This window comes from Colias eurytheme, chromosome 19 (genome assembly GCF_061535395.1).
Source record: "Colias eurytheme isolate Ceu_HAF_F1 chromosome 19, ilColEury1 Martin Lab GWU primary, whole genome shotgun sequence".
NCBI classification, from domain to species: Eukaryota; Metazoa; Arthropoda; class Insecta; order Lepidoptera; family Pieridae; genus Colias; species Colias eurytheme.
Window position 1 is genome coordinate 3955226 of NC_142998.1, and position 21625 is coordinate 3976850.

At 31.0% G+C, this 21625-nt stretch overlaps 1 protein-coding gene across 1 annotated transcript; it reads right to left on the reverse strand.

Annotated features, from left to right (window-relative positions):
- Positions 1–252: 252 nt before the first annotated feature.
- LOC149900103 (putative ATP-dependent RNA helicase DHX34) lies at positions 253–20739 on the reverse strand. Its single transcript, XM_090112915.1, has 19 exons — positions 20084–20739; positions 19811–19929; positions 19305–19471; positions 18709–18912; positions 18336–18468; positions 17646–17794; positions 17309–17416; positions 8342–8447; positions 7406–7611; positions 6643–6846; positions 6123–6305; positions 5590–5687; positions 5290–5497; positions 4340–4402; positions 3685–3866; positions 3266–3376; positions 2610–2731; positions 1413–1692; positions 253–539 (listed from the first exon to the last, which is right to left on the reverse strand). Exons 1-19 carry the CDS (start codon positions 20638–20640, stop codon positions 266–268), a joined length of 3474 nt encoding a protein of 1157 aa, XP_089969041.1. The 5' UTR covers positions 20641–20739; the 3' UTR covers positions 253–265.
- Positions 20740–21625: the final 886 nt, after the last annotated feature.

Sequence of the window (21625 nt, forward strand, 5' to 3'; positions counted from 1 at the left end):
GTTTATTTCTGTTAATCAATGTTGGTGTAATTATGTTTATAGATTAACTTTGATTACCTAGGTAAAAAATCTATAAGTGCCTTGTCGAGATTTTTTTTAGTTCACATAATATTATGCCTTTTAATTAAGTATTAGGTAATAATAATCATAGGGCAAAAGGGCTTTTAGAAAATTACTCTTTTTACTCATGTCAAGTACATCAAATTGGAATGAGCATGATTGCTTTTAAGAATTTAAATAAAACCATAAAACTTTTATATACAATTTATTTACAACTCTTTTTATGCCTTAATATTTCGACCGGCGTCATATACAACGTTTCGTTACAAACTTCGCACTTATATTCCTTAGCATTAGGTCTATTTTCCCTTGGCGGTGGTTTTTCTTCCTTCTCGATTTTTCTAGAAGAACATATAAATTCCTTGTGCTGTAGTTTTTCTAAAGGTGACAAACATACAGTAATTTCACAGTTCGGACACTTCCACGGTATGGAGTATGATTCTTGATAGCTGTTGTAACTCCAATCTGAATCGACTACACTGAAAAATAATATATAAAACATTCACTTAGATATTTAGTAGTAAACTAACAATTTTTTAAATACTTTCACTGTATTTTGATTGTTACTAAATAATGAGTATAATTATTATGGATTAAAAAGTCATACAGGACTTAAAAATATCTATACATGGTCTAAGATCCGAACATAAGGCGAAATTCAACGGCGTGATAATAGAATGAGACCAATTTTATAATTAATTTAGTCTATTAAAAAATGTATTAAAAATGGGTTGACTGGGAAAATCCTGGACAGGACATTTTTAATGAATTAAATTTTTTTTATTTATTTTTATTTTTTATTAATTGCAGTTTCGAGATAATAAAACAATTTTGTAATAAAACAGTGCTGACATAATTTTTTTTTTCATCATCCTATCAAGTGAAAGTAACTGGTACCGACATACCTGTTTATACCTGCCAACCTAGCCGTTTGTCCCGGTAAATATTAGAAAACTATGACTGCACATTCTGTAGGTTTCATACTTTAAGTCTATTATATTTTTTTTTTTATTATCTTGATACTGCAATTAATAAAAAAAAAATGTTTTTTTTTAAATTCATTAAAAATGTCCTGTCCACGATTTTCCCAGTCAACCCATTTTTAATACATTTTTTAATAGACTAAATTAATTATAAAATTGGTCTCATTCTATTATCACGCCGTTGAATTTCGCCTTATGTTCGGATCTTAGATCAACACTTTATTGGTAAGTTTATAGGTTTATAGATAGACTAAATTCTCGTATTTCAAAGATTAATTTAGTTTTTTACGTTGATTTACTTTTGATTTCGATTTGATTTAAACGTTATAATATTATAATTATTACCAGGAAACATAAATAAATACATACCAATTAAAAACAATATTATCAGTCACATAAACACCTCCCTTCTTCTCATGCGGTCTTCCTTCAAAATCGCTACAGAACGGATTAGGCACAACAGTAGGACATTCATCGATAGTATATAAAATCTTCAAATCCGCTGGTAATAACCGTTTTATCGTATAATACACATCACTATTCATATATGCACTCATATCTTTGGATAATTCGTATTGTAATTCTTCGTAGGGTACTTTTGATTTATTTTTTGTTAGTTCGGTCTCCACTGATTTGTTTGGGCTTGCATCTAAAATAATGGTAATTATATGAGTTTTTAGGATATTTTATTTTGAAAGCTTCATCATGGATGGTTTTATTGAAATTTTTGTATAATATCTATGTAGTTGAGTTGTTATTAATCAAATATCACAATTATATTTTGATTCACGAGAATCTAGTATATAATATGTATATCTTTTAGCAAATATTATAATCATAGAAATCTACATAACAAGACACATAGAAGTGCTATAATGTCATAATTCATATGAAAACCGCTGTCGCCAAAATCAACACATTTAAACAGATAGCTAAACAGTACACACAAGTAAACTATGCCTTTTATTGGACAGCTTGATTTTAGTGAAAACTAACTTAAATATTAAATTAAGCTTTTTATTATGTATCCTAACGCACGAATTTACGGTTTATTTTAGAATAACATCCCTAAGTATATGAGACGTTTTGTTTCTTTTTGTTCCAATACGAAAAAATTCGGCTTTTCTACAACAGAAGTTGTCAATTTTCAATAGATATAACTTTGAACATAAACTCATAGAAATAAGGTTGAAATTTGTGTTAAACGTGATAATAAGAATGGTAGACTGTGTCATTCATTGTTATTTCGATTACTATGGTGACACTCGTAATACTTGTAAATATGTATTCTATAATTTTAAGGAAAAACGGCATTATTTCTAAAAAAGAAATATTTACCGATGAAATATTATTCCTTTATTAGTATAATTACAACTTGTGGAAGAATTTCCGCAATGGGATATGCTGAAACACACAATGTTTATACACATACGTCTCCAGAGCAACTGAACAGTGACGAACACGCTGGTGTTGTGAAAGTCACCTGAGTGGCGACAAGGTCACGCGCGCTTACGACTTCTAGTGTCTTGTTATTTAGATTTCTATGATTATAATATAAGCCAATACCTAAAAGCCTTCTATTAATAAGAGCATCCCATCGGTGCCGCAATTTGGAAGCTTTGAACAATAAATTCAATCCAGTTTCTGGATATGGAAATTCCAATAATAGCCACGAATCACAGATTAACCTGGAAAAAAATACATTTATACCGTTTTATTGTCTTTTATGAATGTTTGACTGAAACAAAAATATAAGTAGAAGTTATATACGTAGCATAATAATCAATTAATTTAATTTGAAATCAGTATATTATAAAGCAAAGTATACTTGATTTATTTACGGAAAATAGAACTTAAAACTTTTTTTACCTTTACCTATATTCCCTTTTTTAACAATCCATACTAATATTATAAATGCGAAAGTAACTCTGTCTGTCTGTCTGTTACTCAATCACGCCTAAACTACTGAATCAATTTTCATGAAATTTGGTATGGAGATATTTTGATACCCGAGAAAGGACATAGAATACTTTTTATCCCGGGAAAATGACGCAATCCCGGAAATCCCACGGGCACGGGAACTATGCGGGTTTTTCTTTGACTGCGCGGGCGAAGCCGCGGGCGGAAAACTAGTATTATAATAATTATCTTTTTTTTAAGTAATTGTATAAAATTAAATGTTTATCTATCATAAATATTTATCATTCTACAACTATAATTACCTTGTAAATCCATAATTAGTATCAATAGAATGTGCCAATAAAAGCAACGTTTGAGCAGCGGGCATCCTCATAGAATTCACTATATACGGTTTTGTTGTTTCCAATAGCGATCTGAAAATAATTTAAATAATATGTATTATTTATATGAATTTATATGAATCTTATCTGGGGCGACTTTTAATTTCTTAAATGACAATTAGTTTAAGTTGCTTACTAGTAAGCAAAAAAAAACATTTTCTATGTAATAATTTTGGCTAAATTTAATTTGATACAATGAGAAATAAAAATAGCTTTAAATAATTTGGCAATCCGTGGCATGCATCGACATTATTTAATGGTAAAATTTAAAAAAATACAAAAATAACATTTAAACTGAAAAAAATTAAATCTACCCGCATATAAAAACTAAAGCTACCCACAAATAGCACAGAATCTGGTGTCTCGATGATAATGCAAGTTTACTCTTAAACCCCGGAGGCCCGTCTGTCTGTATGTCACTCTCTGTCAGTTGTAGCGTGCGGGGTTGTTTGCCGAAATATGACGTGGGGTGTAAAAACACGAAGGGTTTGCTCCAAGTGTGGTAAAGTTGGTCTGTTACCGTCTGTAAGGGAAAAATAATATTTTTTTTTATAAATAATTAAATATATTATTTAAAATAAGATTCACATTATTGTTTTTAAGCTGTTGTATAACTTATGTAGAGAAAATATTTTTGCTTGGTGCTTTTAACCCAGACGAAGCCGCTATTTATTGAGGGAAAATATCTGAATCTTGATTTGAATGCGAGAAATAAAAAAGGCAGTTTAAAAATAAGTACCAGTAATATATTTAAATGCATAATATGTGTCTACAGAATGAAGAAAATATGATGCATATTTGAGGATAAAAATAGCGTATTTTGTACAAAAGCACGTCGATTTTTGGTGGTTTTTTTTTTGTAAAAACTGATCATTTCGATTAGTTTTGCTAATCAATTCTCCTAAAACCTAAATTATCTGGCAACATTAGCTTCCATTCGATCAGATATCTAAACCAAATTTTTGGTAAATTCTAAGTATAAACTGTATTATTTACCTTGCAGTGGTTAAAATCATCAGCAACCGCGATTTGAGGATATAACGCGCGACATAGCACTATCTGTAAAATATAAAAAGTATTGTAAGTTAGTAAGACGCCTGAATATACTTGTGGATTCCTTAGAAAAAGTAGTTAGAAGTAGTAATGCACAGAAAAAAGTGGTACTATTTACTTAACCCATTGACCACCGAGCGGCCCGATCGGGCCGAGACACAATAGATTTTCTATTGTGTCTGTGATCCGAGGACTGACGGATTAAAGGGTGTTTAATAAGGAATACTTTTATCGATGTATAAGTACTATTATGTTCCTTCCATTTTATGCATTGTTTAGTTTTTTTAAGCTATTGTGTATTTAAAAATTGTCACGTTTATAAATAAATGTTTTTCCTTTATTTCTTTACTTATTACTTAATAGCGGTCCGCCCCGGCTTCGCCCGTGGTATATTTTTACGTTTTCTCTACATAAGAACCATCCTCGTACTTCAAGGAATATAATAAAAAAAAAATTCTCGAAATTGGTTCAGCCGTTCACGCGTGATGCCGTGACAACGCCAAACGGGTTTCATTTTAATTTTTTTTATTTCAGAGCAAGCAAAGGAGCAGGTGGGCCACCTGATGTTAAGTGGTCACCACCGCCCATAAACACTTGTAAAACTAGAAGTGTTACAGGTGCTTTGCCGGCCTTTTATGGACAAATAAGCTCTTTTCTTGAAGGCCCCAATGTCGTAGTTGTTCGGGAATATTATATATAGACTAGCTGTGCTCCGCGGTTTCACCCAAGTATCTCAGCTCCTGCTGGTCTTAGCGTGATGACATAGGTATAGCCTATAGCCTTCCTCGATAAATGGCCTGTCTAACACCGAAAGAAATTCAAATCGGACTAGTAGTTCCAGAGATTAGCGCGTTCAAACAAACAAACTCTTCTGCTGTATAATATAGATATACTTTCAACATGACGAGATCCCGGCCACTATTAGCACTGGCCCCGCTGATGAGCGCCTGTATCCTGCTGGCGTCGTTCGTCAGACGGAACTCGATATCACGAATATCCATAATATTATCATCATCCCCCTTTTCGTCGACAATCTCCCAAGAATCCACTTTTAGACGTTTCCGCTTTTTCGAATCTTCCGCCGCTTTTTGTTTGTACTGTCTGGAAAGTTTAAGATTTTGAGAACATTAATCAATCGAAGTAATATTTACTCTATACTTTGATACATATGTGTTGTAATTTAATTAAATTACCTTCTCATATCTTTCAGTTGTTTCATTTGTCCATGTCGGAGTGATCTTTCCGCCGAAGACATCGATTCTGCTTCGGGAGCTTCCATCAAATTATTGTCCTATAAACAGACGTTTTGGATTTTTTTAATTCAACTTTTTTTTATTTATTTATAAATTCTACATAAAATACAACTTGTTCGTAACTTTGTTTATAAATAGGGATAAGGATTTTGGCCAAAACACTCATGGAAGACTGTGTTCCTGCAATTAGAACAAAACGCTCTTTTTCCCCTACCACGCAAAATATATGAAAAGATACGACAATTTTTACAATGAATTATATACCTGCAATAAGGTTTTAAATTGCGAATCCAAATTCTTCTCCTGCCACGCACTATATAGATATTAAAATTTAAAAAAAAACGCGGCTTCTTCCTCTGCTATAAGATCTTCAATTGCGCATCAAATTCGTTCACCTTAACTTTCCCTTAAATTCTTTTTTTTTTGTGCAACATACGGCAAGCACTATGAGTTTAAAAAAGAACCTTATTCACCTGTAATAAGTTCTTCAATTGCGCAGCCAGTTTTGTCAACTCATACAACCTCTGTTCCTCTATCCCTCGTCGTCTACACCACGCTCTCCCCCCTCCTTTACTTTTTTCCTTTAACCAAGCGCAGTATAAAGATACTAGGGTTATTGGATCACCGTGATCTGATTCATCTGGTTTTCTGGCATTCTGAAATAAAAGTATAAAATAAAGTACATTTTGAAAAATATAGTTATGTTTACTTTGCTTACGTACGGTATATTTTTTGTATGTATAGATTATACAGACATGCTTGCCCGCCTTAAGCCGCCCTAAAAATAATATACAGAAGAGCAATTTGTAATTTGATTAGGTAGAGAATATTGATGAAAATTGTTGTTTGATCCTTCCTTCTAAAAGTTATTAACATAATTTATGAAATGATATTTGAATTATAGTTATATAGAAACACTCACATTTCTTTATCAAAACAATAATATATACACAAGCTTATCCAAATTTTATATTCCTTACCATAAAAACTTACCTCGCAATCAAAATCTCTATGCGCTCTCGTAGTATAAATGGACCTTATACCCAAAGCGGCAGTTAAGGCCAAAGCTGAATCCAACTTATGAGGAGGTAAAGTCGCAGATCCTACCACCAGGGCTTTAGCTAGAGACACTTCTACGGGAAGGTTGGCTAATGCCTTGCCTAGAGCTGTTAATTTCTCATTTGATGTTAATGCTCCCTGAAAAGTAGATTTTAGATATTAAGGATTTTGTTGGGACTTTTATTATGTTTAATAACTCCTTTATAATAATTGGTGCATCCTGTGGTTTTATTCGCATAAATATCGAATTATACATAATACCGACTATGTATCACACAACACAATAAGACATATGACAATTTCAGTGAATTATTTCATAAGTCATCCCACAAATAAACATTATTTAATGTACTGAAACCGTGAAAATAATGTTTACTAATTAATAATTATGTGTCAACTTAAAGCTTTACAAATAAGTTTCGAGTTTAAGTATACGCCCCTTTTTCAATTCCTTAATCAATTAATAAATATCGCAAAGAATAATCACCAAAAGACTATTTCATATTTAGTTTAATAGCATTCAAATGTTTTATAAATAGTTATAAAAATTAAACCATTTGAAAAAAAAATCTTTCCCAGCAAGGCGAAAGATGCAGGTAAAAATCCCGCCTCGTAATCAATTTATTCTATTACATATTTAAAAAATTATAAACTTCCACCACAATACTAATTCGAATGTCAAAATTATACTACTTACATGTTGTTTCAATTCCAATAGTGCTTCTTCAATAGCATCTTCCGGGGGTGCATCTATAAACGGAAATCGTCTAACATCGTTCACTCCCAGAGAACTCATGAGCAATAATAGTGAAGCTAGTGGTACCCTTGACACTTCTGGAGTGCTAAATGCATCCATATCGGTGTATTGGTTTTCGGAGTATATGCGGTAACATACGCCGGGACCTGGAAATAATTTTTTATGTTATATTACAATTTTTACTTAGAACCCTAAGGAAAACAGGTAATCTTTATAGATCAGTTATCTGAGACAGGAAGTCGCCTTTCTATCTGCCCATGAGTGTGTCTTATGAATAGTGATAATTATTAATTAGATATTGAATATATATCACAGATGATGTATTTGTATGGCCGCTATAACAAAAAATAATGTAAAGCAAAGTTTGGCAGCGGTCATAAATCGGAAGGATGAAATTTTTTTTGCCGAACGCACGGATGTAAGCGAGGGAGTATAATTCACACGTGGCCAATTTTTTATTTCTATTTAAAGAAGCAGCTGAAAATGCCATCAGTTCTAGTTTCAATCTTATTAAATATTATTAATTTAGAATAAATAAATAAATATTTATCAGGACAATTTTCACACACGGCACGATCTGATCCCATACTAAGCTTTCGCTTGTGTTATGGAAACCAGATGGCTGATAAACATACATATATAATTTTTAAATAAATACTTATATAGATAATTAACGCCCAGACACAGAGCAAACATCTATGTTCATCACACAAATATTTGCCCCGGGTGGGAATCGAACCCACAACCTCTGACTTGGAAGGCAGGGCCACTACCAACCAAGCCAACCGGTCAGTCAGATTACAGAATAATAAATATATAGATACCATAATAATCTGAATTATTATGGTATCTATATACACATTAAAAATAAATTACCCGTTCTTCCTGCTCTGCCTTTCCTCTGATCAGCGCTTGCTTTCGATATCCAAAATTCTTTGAGCCTTTGCATCTTTGTAGATGCGTCGTAACTCATTTCTTTTACCTATAAATAAGTTTTGGATACTGTTGCCTTATTAAAAACAAAATTATACAAAAGAGTTAATATTTTTTAATTTTTTGTACTTAAATCTAAATATGTTTATTTTGTTGAATTCACACTTTATGCTAACTTTCTGCTTATGCATGCATGTACATTTAAGGTTGATGTTCCGACCGTCCCTCCATACATTTTTGATTACCTCTAAACACTTAACACAGACACTATTTCTTTAAAACTAATCATTTTATCACTTCTCTATAATGAAATGTGTGCGCGTTCGACCTTTTTAATCAATAATTTACAATATTTACTTAGAAAAACAACAGTAAAATACCGGAAAAATTTGACACTTCTACAGTAGTGTGCGTGACTTTTGCCAAGCGAAACACGACATAAAGCACGACATCTAGCGCATAGACTATATACTTATTACAGATCTAGCGCGTCAATGTCTAAACGAAAGGCGATGTTTAGACATTGACGCGCTAGATGTCGTGCATTCGCGTTCGTTATCTTATGCATAATGAGCATAATTCTAATAAATCAAAGTTCTGTGTAAAAATTGAGTAATTTCATTTCCAATCGTTCAAAGAAAATAACAATAAAATAAAATAAAACTAATGACCTTATAAACTATGTTTTTTTTATTTATTACTCATTATTGTTCGTCCGTCGTAGGTCTGTAAACTGTATTGTACACTGAAGGTAAATGGTACTGTAGGTACTTTAGTTCGGCGTCGTCGCTCGTCGGCTTGATATAAAATTACATTCTTGATTTCATTGACACGCGCTATGATTTGCGCGCGGAATTTCTTGTGTTGTGAATTTATTTTTGTATGCTATGCATTTTAATTGATTCAAATTGCAATGTTTCTCTAGTATGCATTTGAGACTATATTGTAAATTGTAATAATTGATCGTGGGTATAGTAATTAATTATTCTAATAACGCAATTAGTAATATATGTATTTTCGGTGGGATTCAAAACAAAAAATTGGCCCGTGATTTTTATGAAATTTCACCACATTGCAAATCACATCAATCATAGTTCATACACATGTATGACGAAAGTGATTAGTATTGTGGCTAACATTGACTCATCAGTTCATCACTGAAACCAGTGATAAATCAGTACCTATATCATATTGTGTTTGAATATTTTTAAACAATGATATAAGTATACAATTATTATAAATCGGTAAACTATCAAAGTAATCACAAACTTGCAAACATTGGTAAAATGTCCAGTAGTTTATGAGCCTATTCATTACAATCAAACAAACAAACAAAGTTTTCCTCTTTATAATATTAGTGTAGACAAACACTATGAATACGATCACGAATGCAAATTCGGGGATTTTCTAATTATTGCTAAATAATAATTGAATTCGTTTTGAAATACTCTATAATTTTTAGTGTATAAATAGACATTTATAATGTGGTGCTCATTTTTTTTGTACTGCTAACGCTATTGTAGGTACCTATTTTCGTTGTTTTATTTCAAGTGAACACGGCCATACAATTTTGTCACGAGCCGCCTATGATTGTAGGTACTTTTGTTAGGCTCCTTCGTCGTCCGCGTCGGCTCGAAAGTTCTTGATTTCATTGTCACGCGCTATGATTTGCGCGCGGATTTTCTTGTGTTGTGAATTTATTTTTGTATTATTATTATTTTTTATTTATTTTTTTATTTTATTGATTCAAATAAAATATTTCACTAGTATGCATTTGAGACTATATCATACTATATTGTATTATGTATAATTTATCGTAGGTATAGTTATTCTTATAACGCAGTTATATTTTCGGTGGGACAATTTGACCCGTGATTTTTCTGAAATATCACCACGTTGCAAATCACATCAATCATACACACGTATGACGAAAGTATAGTGGCTATAATTGACTCATCAGTTCATCACTGAAACCAGTGATAAATCAGTACATATATCATATTTTATTGTGATTGAATATTTTTTAAACAACGATATATACAATATTATTATAAATCGGTAAACTACCAAAGTACTTCCGAATTTTCAGACAGACAAACAAGTAGTTTGAACACGCAGTTTTCTTATACTAGTAGCAAAAATCAAAACCATAATATTATGTTTCCCTACTATATTTTACTAAAAGTCGAGTGCGTCGAAATCGTAAATAATAATATGTTTTTCACCTTCCTGGTTATTTTCCCATAGTAAATAGTGTTTTAGGTTTGTTGTTGTAGGTAGGAATAATAATAATTATTCTTACATGTTGGTTATGAAATGTATATTGAAATAATTTACTTTTACAAATCATTAGTGATATAAGTTTTGAGTGAAAATGCTTGGATCAGCATAATATTATATGGTACTTCAAATACATGTTTTGATAAAAAAAACAATAGTGTAATAAAATAAAACTGCGTTTTATTGTAATCAATGTTGACAATTTTAAATTCCAAAATTATTGATCAATAAAATAGTTTACACCAACAAATATAACTTTTATTTTTATAACAATCGTTCATAATATAAACCGTAGCAGGTGGCGTTTTGAAGTTCTGTCTACTCATACAGAAAAATGGAAAACTTGTTTTTTTTGTAAACAATTTATTACTCATGTTGTTTGGCAACTCGAAGCGTGGTCGTCCGTCGTAGGTACTTTTGTTCGGCGTCGCGTCGTCGTCCGCGTCGCGTCGCGTCGGCTTGATATAAAACATTCTTGATTTCATTGACACGCGCTATGATTTGCGCGCGGAATTTCTTGTGTTGTGAATTTATTTTTGTATGCTATGCATTTTAATTGAATCAAATTGCAATATTTCTCTAGTATGCATTTGAGACTATATTGTAATAATTGATCGTGGGTAGGTATAGTGATTAATTATTCTAATAACGCAATTATATTTTCGGTGGGATTCAAAACAAAAAATTGGCCCGTGATTTTTATGAAATTTCACCACATTGCAAATTATATATTATACAATTACAATTACAATTATTATAAATCGGTAAACTATCAAAGTAATTACAAACTTGCAAAATATGCTTTTCCGAATTTTCAGACAGACACACAATTTTATTAGTTTGTTTTAGCAAAGTAGGTACCTATACCTATACGCTTACGTCGCGCGTCGCGTCGTCGAAAACGGTGCGCCCAGAAACAAACATACCTAATTCAGTTACAATCCTTTTTTTGTTCCGTAATTTATTGTATTTATTCTAATACGATTTTTTTTATTCGTCGGCCAGTTCTACTAGGTATAAAAAGATAAAATTGAAATATAATTATTGTAGCGACAGCCATATTATGTTACTATGTTTTCGTAAATATGTTTTTCACCTTCCTGGTTATTTTCACATAATCTTATCTTCTTATATATAAAAATGAATCGCAAAATGTGTTGGTAAGCGCATAACTCGAGAACGGCTGAACCGATTTCGATCATTCTTTTTTTATTATATTCCTTGAAGTACGAGGATGGTTTTTATGTAGAGAAAACGTAAATATTATGTACCACGGGCGAAGCCGGGGCGGACCGCTAGTCTTATATATAAAAATGAATCGCAAAATGTGTTGGTAAGCGCATAACTCGAGAACGGCTGAACCGATTTCGATAATTCTTTTTTTATTATATTCCTTGAAGTACGAGGATGGTTCTTATGTAGAGAAAACGTAAACATGTACCACGGGCGAAGCCGGGGCGGACCGCTAGTCTTATATATAAAAATGAATCGCAAAATGTGTTGGTAAGCGCATAACTCGAGAACGGCTGAACCGATTTCGATAATTCTTTTTTTATTATATCCCTTGAAGTACGAGGATGGTTCTTATAGCTAGAGAGCTAGTTAGTTTAGTTTTAGTGCAGTGGCAGTGTAAATGTTGTTGTTGAGGTTATGTAAATTTAACACTTTAGTTAACTACCAAGATATAAAGAAATGAGGATAGGACACAATAACTATTGGTTGAGGTATTTATAAACTCATAATATACTTTTAAAAAAATCACGTTTTAATAAATTTCTAGAATTAAATTAGAACAGCTGATTCAAAATAGCCTAAAAAATCTTAATAATAATAATTACGCTTCACAGCAAGAAGAAATGTACCATATGTACCCGCACAAAGTCGATATTGTGTTGCCTACCGTTCGACTCAATGGCTAGGGTTGTAACTACCTTTAATAATTATTACCAAACTAATAAACCGAGTGATGCGAAATAACCATAATTCTTTTAGAGTTTGATAAAATGATCAGGCAGGTATTTTCTTTAATCCTCTGAATTCTCGGTTACTAAATTGTATCGTTGAAATTATTCTTAATCGCGTAAATTTAATAAATAATCATATGGAAAACACTTTTCATTTGTTTTTTTACTTTCACGCCCAACTACTATACAATAATTACGTTGTTTCAGTATTTTGACGAGAAAACGCAGGAAACATCCGTTGTATCATTTTAGATAGATTGTATATTTTGTATCTGTAGAATTGAAATCAAAGCTATGTATATGTTGTCTCCATTCTTTTCTTATCGGATTGTTGATCCCAATGCGAATGCGTCACTTAAATTTTATAAAAGACAATTAAGAACATCAAAAATAAAGTGATACGTAAATATTTCACAGTGCAATATATTATGTAATTAATAATAATTATATATTTATGAAAAAATAATTACATCAGATTTAATAATAGCAATTGTTTTGAATGTACATAATATGAATAAATGATTACATCATAATAGTAATAATCACAATTGTTTTATTTCCCATTTGTTGCAACCCTAGCATATTTTCATGTAGCAGCAGAAGTACCTACACTGGCGGCGCGGCGGCATCGTGCGACATCAAAGGCATTGCCTTACTAGGTAAGTTTATAATGACTCATTTCTTTTATTATATAATTTACGTTTTACTTTTACAGAATCCGATTCAATGGATTATGAAGACGAGTCACACAACGCCATACGATAGTGATGATGAATGAACATTTCAATAAATGCATGCGTGTTTTTTTATGTTGTTTTGTAATTGTTAATTGTTTCTTAAATAAAGAAATAAACTAAATATTTAAATGATGATTTGTTATTTGCAACACAACTTTATATTTGAGATTCTTTACAAATGTATATTTAGTTTTGTATCATCAAATTTATAAATTTTATTCCATAGTTTTCAAAATTAAATGTAAATGACCATAAAAACATTAATAAAGTAAATCATTGATGTAAGGTCAGGGAACGTAATACATATATACATCTGACCATGTAGAAGCTAAGTCTTGTTGACTGCTGAAGTCTGTAAAGTTTTGTTGTCTGCTGAAGTCTGTACGCAATGAAAATGTCTGCCGTTTCGAAAATAAGTTTTTAAGACCCTAATAAATAAAATATATGAATGGCAGATCTGGTCAAATACTTTCAAAATTGTATTTTTTTCAGCACTTTCATAAGTGTCTGCCAGAATGTTATCCGCGTGATAATGGTCTGCCATTGTTATTTTCCGATAGTAATAATAATCTATTTTCAAATATCAAAATGGCAGACGTGGTCAAATGGTTTCAAAGTTCGCCAAAAATTTCCACCTGTCTTACCTAAGCGCGCGCCCCGTCCACCACTCTGGGCTTAGTGACTCCTCATCTCATGTATAGTAGGTATAGGGGAATCAACACACAAAAATCCAGGTCTGGTCAAATACATACAGGTAGCTTTGCGCTAGCTCTCTAGCTATTACTTCTTATGGAGAGAAAACGTAAACATGTACCACGGGCGAAGCCGGGGCGGACCGCTAGTAAATAATAAAATAATAAATAGTGTATTAGATTTGTTATTGTATCTTGTATACCTACGAATAATTATTCTTACGTCTTGTTGGGAAATGTTCAAATACCTACCTATTGAAATAATTTACTGTTACAAATCATTAGTGTTATTAGTTTTGAGTGAATAGGCATGGATCAGAAATTCAGAATATAATATGCTACTAACTACTCAAATACATATAGGTCTACCAGAATCTGATGGCATATTTATATTTACGAAATAAAAGATTTTCATATGGCAATTTTATTTGACAACTATCAAATTGGTTGTCAAATTATTTGTCTTCTTTGCAATTGATGAATAATTTTTAGGATTTTGTCTAAAAAGTCTTCGAAAATGTCGAAAAAGCCGCTGCGATCACAAGCAAGAGGTGTTGTTTATAATGTGTATAGAAAAACATTCGATGAAGAAGGGTCAAACACATCACAATTTTCAATTTTGAATATTTTATTGGTAAATTGGACTTACCCGTTTTGATACTTAAAATAAAAAATATTATAATAAGTAGGTAACTATAATATTGTTTGTTGATTACAATATAATTTTATGAAAATTTATTACAGGAGTTTCCAATACGGCTATTCGTCAAGTCCAAGCTGTCCAAGTCAATTTTATAATGTGTGTATCTTTAATACTTACGAAAATAAACATAGTTTTATTTTATTTTTATTTTATTTTATAAAAAATTATTAGCAATCTAGTTTTGATCTGCATTATCATTACATCCATATTTTTACATGGCATAATGATAATGAATATACAAATATAGGTATGTGTAAATAATATGTATTATAGTATAGTAATTTATGTATTATGTATATTATACATATAAGTATGTGCCTACATAATATTAAGTGGATATCTCATTATTAAGTACAGTATTGTTCACTTATGTAATGTGACTAATGATGTTGAGGACAAAATAAAAAATAAGCAGTATCAAGATCGTTCAGTCCATTTTCCCTAGGGTTGCACACTCAAAATTTTGATTTCCCAATTTGCCATCAGATTCTGGTTTACCTATACATGTTTACACAACAAACACCACTGACCTCTATAACTATAAGTTATAGAGGTCAGTGACCGTCAGTGACAAACACTATGGATACCTACGCTCGCGAATGCAAATTCGGTGATTTACTAATTATTGATACCTAGTCATTGAATTCGTTTTGAAATAGCCTGTACTTTGTAATTTTTAGTGTTATAGACATTTATAAAATGTGGTGCTCATTTTTTTTGTAATAAATCATCCCGAACGCTATTGTATTTTCGATGTTTTATTTCAAGTGAACACCTATACAATTTTGTCACGAGCCGCCTCTGGCCTCTGGGTGAAATAAACAAGTCAAATGATTTTTGTTCTAATTGTATTTTGGTAGTAGTTTGTTTAGAATTTACATTACCATTGTTTAATTTTTATTTTGTATTTGCAGTAAAATAAAAAGATGAAAAACTTCATTAGGTATATTGTACGACACCTCACTCTGAATCGCGCTAGCGAAATTTTTTCGTTACAGAGCACATATACAACTTTCGGACAATCTTCATTGAGGCCGGCCGGCAAATCGAGTATGTCGAGAAACTTCACTTATTCGATGGAGGTATTCTACCTTCCTTCCTCCACAGTTGTGGGACCCCGACGTGCATTGAACACGCAGCTTTCTGATACTAGTAGCTAAAATCAAAACCACAGATATGTCTGTGATCAAAACCATAATAATATTTTTACCTATTATTTTACTAAAAGTCGAGTGCATCGAAATCATAAATATGTTTTTCACCTTCCTGGTTTTTTTTCCATAGTAAATAGTGTTTTTGATTTGTTGTTGTATGAATAATTATTCTTACTTGTTGGTTATGAAATGTATTTTGAAATAATTTACTTTTACAAATCATTAGTGATATTAGTTTTGAGTGAAAATGCTTGGATCAGCATAATATCATATTTGCTACTTCAAATACATGTTTTGATAAAAAAAAAACAATAGTGTAATGTAGGTAATAAAATAAAACTGCGTTTTATTGTAGGTAATCAATTTTGACATTATTTATTTCCCAAAATTACAATAAAATAGTTTACGCCAACAAATATAACTTTTATTTTTATAACAATCCTACTTCCTACTAATGCGAAAGTTCATACATGTTTCAAAAGAAAAACTTTTACTTTTACATACGTAGTATATTATTATTAGTCTGTGCTTTTACTATTATTTCAATTTATCCGGTTTAATTAAGACTTAATATTGATACATATGATCATTATAAATACAAATAGGAATTAACAATATAACGAATACGTGGCACAACTAAAATTTTACCGATACCACCCGTGGTCATTCTCCTTTGTGGGTCATTTGTAACAGGATGGCGGTTCTACAGCGAAAAAAGAAAAATGATGGTCAGAACGCTGATACCGGATACCTTAAGATACTGTAATATAAAATATTACTAGATTAGATAAAATATTATAGGTAGTATCTTCACCGTGTGTGACGCGCTTTACATTCACGCCATCTAGAGTTAAATCTTTATCATTTTTGTATACGTCTGTGTGTGTAAACGACCCTGTATGCAATGACAGATGTTAAAACGCATAATTTTACCGAATTGGGTGGATTTTAAGGCAATGATATAACATATTTCAATAAAATATAATATTCAGTAACCGCCATGACTATTCCTAGGTTTGATGACTATTCCAATTACGCAAAAACTCAAATAAACTAGAAATGTAGAATTCAGCGCCATCTAGCGGGATATTGGCTGGGAACAGATCGTTGCAATCACCTTAACATGCATGACCGATCTTTATATGACACAACATGTTTTGTTATTTATCTCTGAATTTCGTAACAAAATCGAAAATTATTTTATACCAATTATGAATAATATATCCAAATCTGATCAAATAATCACGAAATCTTGCCGTGTTGTAACGTTTCATCTTCACGGATATTGTTTTTGATTACGCAGGCGAACCGGCGGGCAAATAGCTAGTTTATTACATTATTATTGATTATAAATAGATCCTAAAATAATATATTACTTACCTTCCCCGAATCTACCACAAACCGTATGCCATCTATTGTAACCGATGTTTCAGCTATGTTTGTGGATACAATGCACTTCCTAACGCCCTCTGGTGGATAATCGAATACCTGAAAAATATTGCAATTTTATGCAACGGATTCTGATGCGGGATTTTTTAATGGATAGAGGAAGCTTTTTGATAAGTTTTAAACAAAGCGATTGAGACAGGTTATTTATTTAAAAACACAACTCACAAGTATATAAATTATTTTGATTTGACATTAGATTGTAAATACTTAATACGTGTATTGTATTTCTTCAATGTGTGCTTAATCTTCGGTTAATAATATATCTTACCTTATCCTGTTCAACCAATGAGAGTCCACTATGTAACGGAAGGACAATCCAAGACTTATTTTTCTCAGCATATTGCTGTGCAGCGTCACAAATAGCAGTTATTTCTTGAACTCCAGACATAAATATTAGGAGGTCACCTCTTTCGTCACCTGAAATGTAAAATTATCTACATAATAAAAATAAATCGCCAAATGTGTTGCTTAGCGCAAAACTCGAGAACGGCTGAACCGATTTCGTTAAATCTTTTTTATAATATTCCTTGAAGTACGAGAATGGAGAGAAAACGTAAACATATATCACGGGCGAAGTCGGGGCGTACCGCTAGTAACGTATAAAATTGATGTATTCATCGATGTCTTAATGGTTCTCAAGTTTATTTGTTATTTCAATATAATTTATAATATCAACTGATTGAATTTGCCTATTTATTTTAATATCCACTCGTCCAAGATCTACCCACGTTGTAAAAGGTTTATAAAACAAAAAAAAATTATGCGCCAGAATTCTCAAAGACAGTAAAGTAAATTTACAGATTTTCCATCACATACACTAGCCACTTGCTAGCTGGCTTAATTTGGAGATATTTTTCGAGCTGTAAAATGTAATGTTACATACAAAAATACAAATATTTCCTCTACTCAATATTGCAGAAAGGTTTATTCAGGTGAATTAAATTGATTTAGCACTCACTTGGATATTTATTATCAATCAAGCTCATAATTTGCACATAAGGCTGTGGATCCAGTCGATCATCTCTTGTAGGCTTCTCGTCAATTAATACTGGCTTGTAGTGTAGTTCTATAGGAAACAGTCTACCAGGCACCTGAAATGTTATTTTATTTAATTTTTATTGATTGATTCATTTAATATTGTAGAAATTTCTTAATATACTGTTTAAAAAATCATGCAAAAATATTGATTTATGAGTTGTTTAATATTTAAAGACATGCATACATTCCTCATAAAAAAATTATGAAGGTATTCATGCTCAAACTCAAAATCTTTTTTATTTGTGTAAACTTTTACAAGTATTTATATGTGTATCTCATTTTAATTAACTTACTTGAATAACAACAGCAGATTCAGCGCTAAAATAATCTTCAAACAATTGTATATTAATTGTTGCTGACATCAAAACTAGTTTAATATCACTTCTTGTATGAATAAGGCATTTTAATACTCCCAACAAGAAATCACCCATTAAATGCCTCTCATGAATCTCATCTAATATAATGACATCATAATTTGGTAAGTTTTCTGAGGACATCTGAAATTATGCATACAAAATTTAATTATTACAAGTTATAATGTTTGGTACATATAACTATACATATATAAAGACAATTTTATACTATCACTGTATAAGAAATCACTACTGATATGATGCAGAGCTGTTAAGTACCAGAAGCAAATTTTCCAATTTAGCATAAGCTCACAAAAATAATTCAGACTCAAGATCAAACATTTATTTATTCAATTAGTCTTCTTATAAAAGCACTTTTGAATCGTCATGACTAAAATGTCAACCTCAAAAGTAATATTAAATATTAAAGTTTTTTTTTGTGTTTTAATGCATGATGGACGTATTCATGAAAAATTAAATATGAAATAATAAATAATTATCAATGTACAATAATAAAGAAATATAAATTCCATTACCTGTCTCAATAACAGTCCTTCAGTAATAAAACAAATACTTGTATCTGCAGTTTTGCTCTTCTCAAACCGGATCTGATATCCAACTTTAGTTTCAAATTGTGACAGCATTTCAAACGCTACACGTTTTGATAATGAAACACATGCTATTCTCCTTGGTTGTGTACAAGCTGAAATTTTATGTTATATATAAATGTTAGATAATAAAAACAGGAGTTATAGAATTTATAAAGAATTTGTTGTCAATTGTGATAAATAGTTGGTTAAGCTCCTTTTTATTATTTTTCTAGTGAGGGTAGAATAACTACAATTGAGTAACCAAATGCCAAATGCATATCCCACAGTGTCAGAAAAAATCTTGATATTCAGTAATAAGGTTTTCAAATAATGTATAATAAATTATGTATTTTATGAAACATTTAAATTACTTTACTAAATATACCACAAGTTGATAACATCCAGTGTTTTTGGGAATTGGAGATATATCAATGATTTCTACATTTGCTTACCAATATTTTGAAAACCAGCTTCATGAAGATATTGAGGAACCTGAGTAGACTTTCCACATCCTGTGTCACCAGCCACAACTACTACTTTCTCATTCTGCACAGCTGATACAATTTCGTCCCTAAAATTAGTTTCTCAAAATAATTTTAATTTTTCATCTTTCTATAGATCAACAATATAAGAAATTGGTCAAATTTCGTATAATGTAGATTGTAGGTAGTTATAAAATTAATATCATAATGAGATAGTATTATAATAACATCTTTTGCATGTACCTATATTTAGCAACAGGCAGTTCCTTTTGTGCTTTCCTTAATTTTTTTAGTTTCTCAAATTTTTCCTTGTTTTTAAAGTCAATATATATGGAAATAATGTTAAGGAACACTTTAAATTTCCCTTCGTCCAATCTTCTTCTGCTTCTATCATCATACACTGTGTCCATATATTTTATTTTTACTTTAAAATTAATACAGTCAGTTTTTGAAAACGATTGCTTTATTTCAGAATTGTTTGTGTTTGTATCATGAGTTTCTATAGGTATGATTGGCTTTCCAGCTTTTCTCAAAGTAGCTTCATACTTTTTAACAAAAATCCAAAAGTCGTCAATACTATTTGCAACCGTATTTGTATCGTTACTGTATTGTATTATTTTATTTAAGTTTCGCTTATAATTTAAGAAACTAAAATCTTCAGTTTCTTTAATAATATCAGCACTAGTCGTCGGAGATGGTGATCTTTTTCTTATTTTAACTCTGTCTCGACGCTCGCTGCTCCGAGAGCGAGATCGTCTTCGTTTTGAAAAATATCTCTGATCTCTAGATTTTCTATCCATGACTTTTACTTTGCTATGCAATTTTTAAATAAAAATAATACTATGTTGCCTATTTATTTATTTAAGAAATAAAATATCATTTTCGTATTTTTCAACTGTGTATTTCTGAGGTGTATTTATATTTTATTAAATTGACATGTTTTGATGTTTTTATTTTGAATTTTGACTTTTAGGATTTGACATTGACAATAACTTGAGAAACTCGTGGTGGAATGACAGACACAGATAAAATAAGGACAGAGACTATACAGGAGATACAGAAGGAAAATAGGGTGCCTCGGTAGTCGGCACATTATTCTCCATAATATGTATCAAAATATACATTTTTTTATTTAACTAACATAAATAACTAACACCTACTAAGATGTTCTCTTATCATAAACACCATAACGAAGATTATTATACATTAGAAATGGTTTTTTTGTTCAACATCAGCGAATTTGAGTATATATTGATTCTAGTATTTTGTACCAAGTATATGATTTAAATATATTTTGCTTTAATTAGTACTAAATTACTCCTATAAAGCACATTCCAATACACTAAAAATGTAAAGTGGTACATAATGGTAAACAACACAACCTGCAGCCTTCCAGTAGGCAGTCCCCGTTTTCCAATTACAAAGCATAATGCGACTCAGTGCCGCACAATGCCGAATTATGCTGATGCTTAATTGGAACATGAAACGCACCAGCAGGTTGCGCTAAGTTCAGTGTTGAAAAAAAAAAATATATTCATAGAGTTAGCAATAACCTCATTAATGTGAAAATAAAGTGGTATACATAATAATTGGTTGAAAAATATTTACGGTTATTTTAAGTAATTTGGATTTTGATTATTTCATTAACATTTTTTTCAATGTTAGTGCCTTCATCCATACTTATATTTATTTTTTTAACACAATTTGAATTAACTTTGATTATTTCGAAAAAACTACAATGAAACGAAAGCTTTAAAATTGTTTCCAACAATTAATCATTACAAA

Excerpts from the sequence above, each read along its gene's own strand:
- LOC149900103 (XM_090112915.1), bottom strand. The coding sequence starts at position 20,640 with ATGGATAGAAAATCTAGAGATCAGAGATATTTTTCAAAACGAAGACGA. Across the intron at positions 18,913-19,304 it reads AAGGACTGTTATTGAGACAG|ATGTCCTCAGAAAACTTACC; the intron begins GTAATGGAATTT and ends GCATAATTTCAG. Across the intron at positions 3,377-3,684 it reads CACCAGATTCTGTGCTATTT|ATCGCTATTGGAAACAACAA; the intron begins GTGGGTAGCTTT and ends AATTATTTTCAG.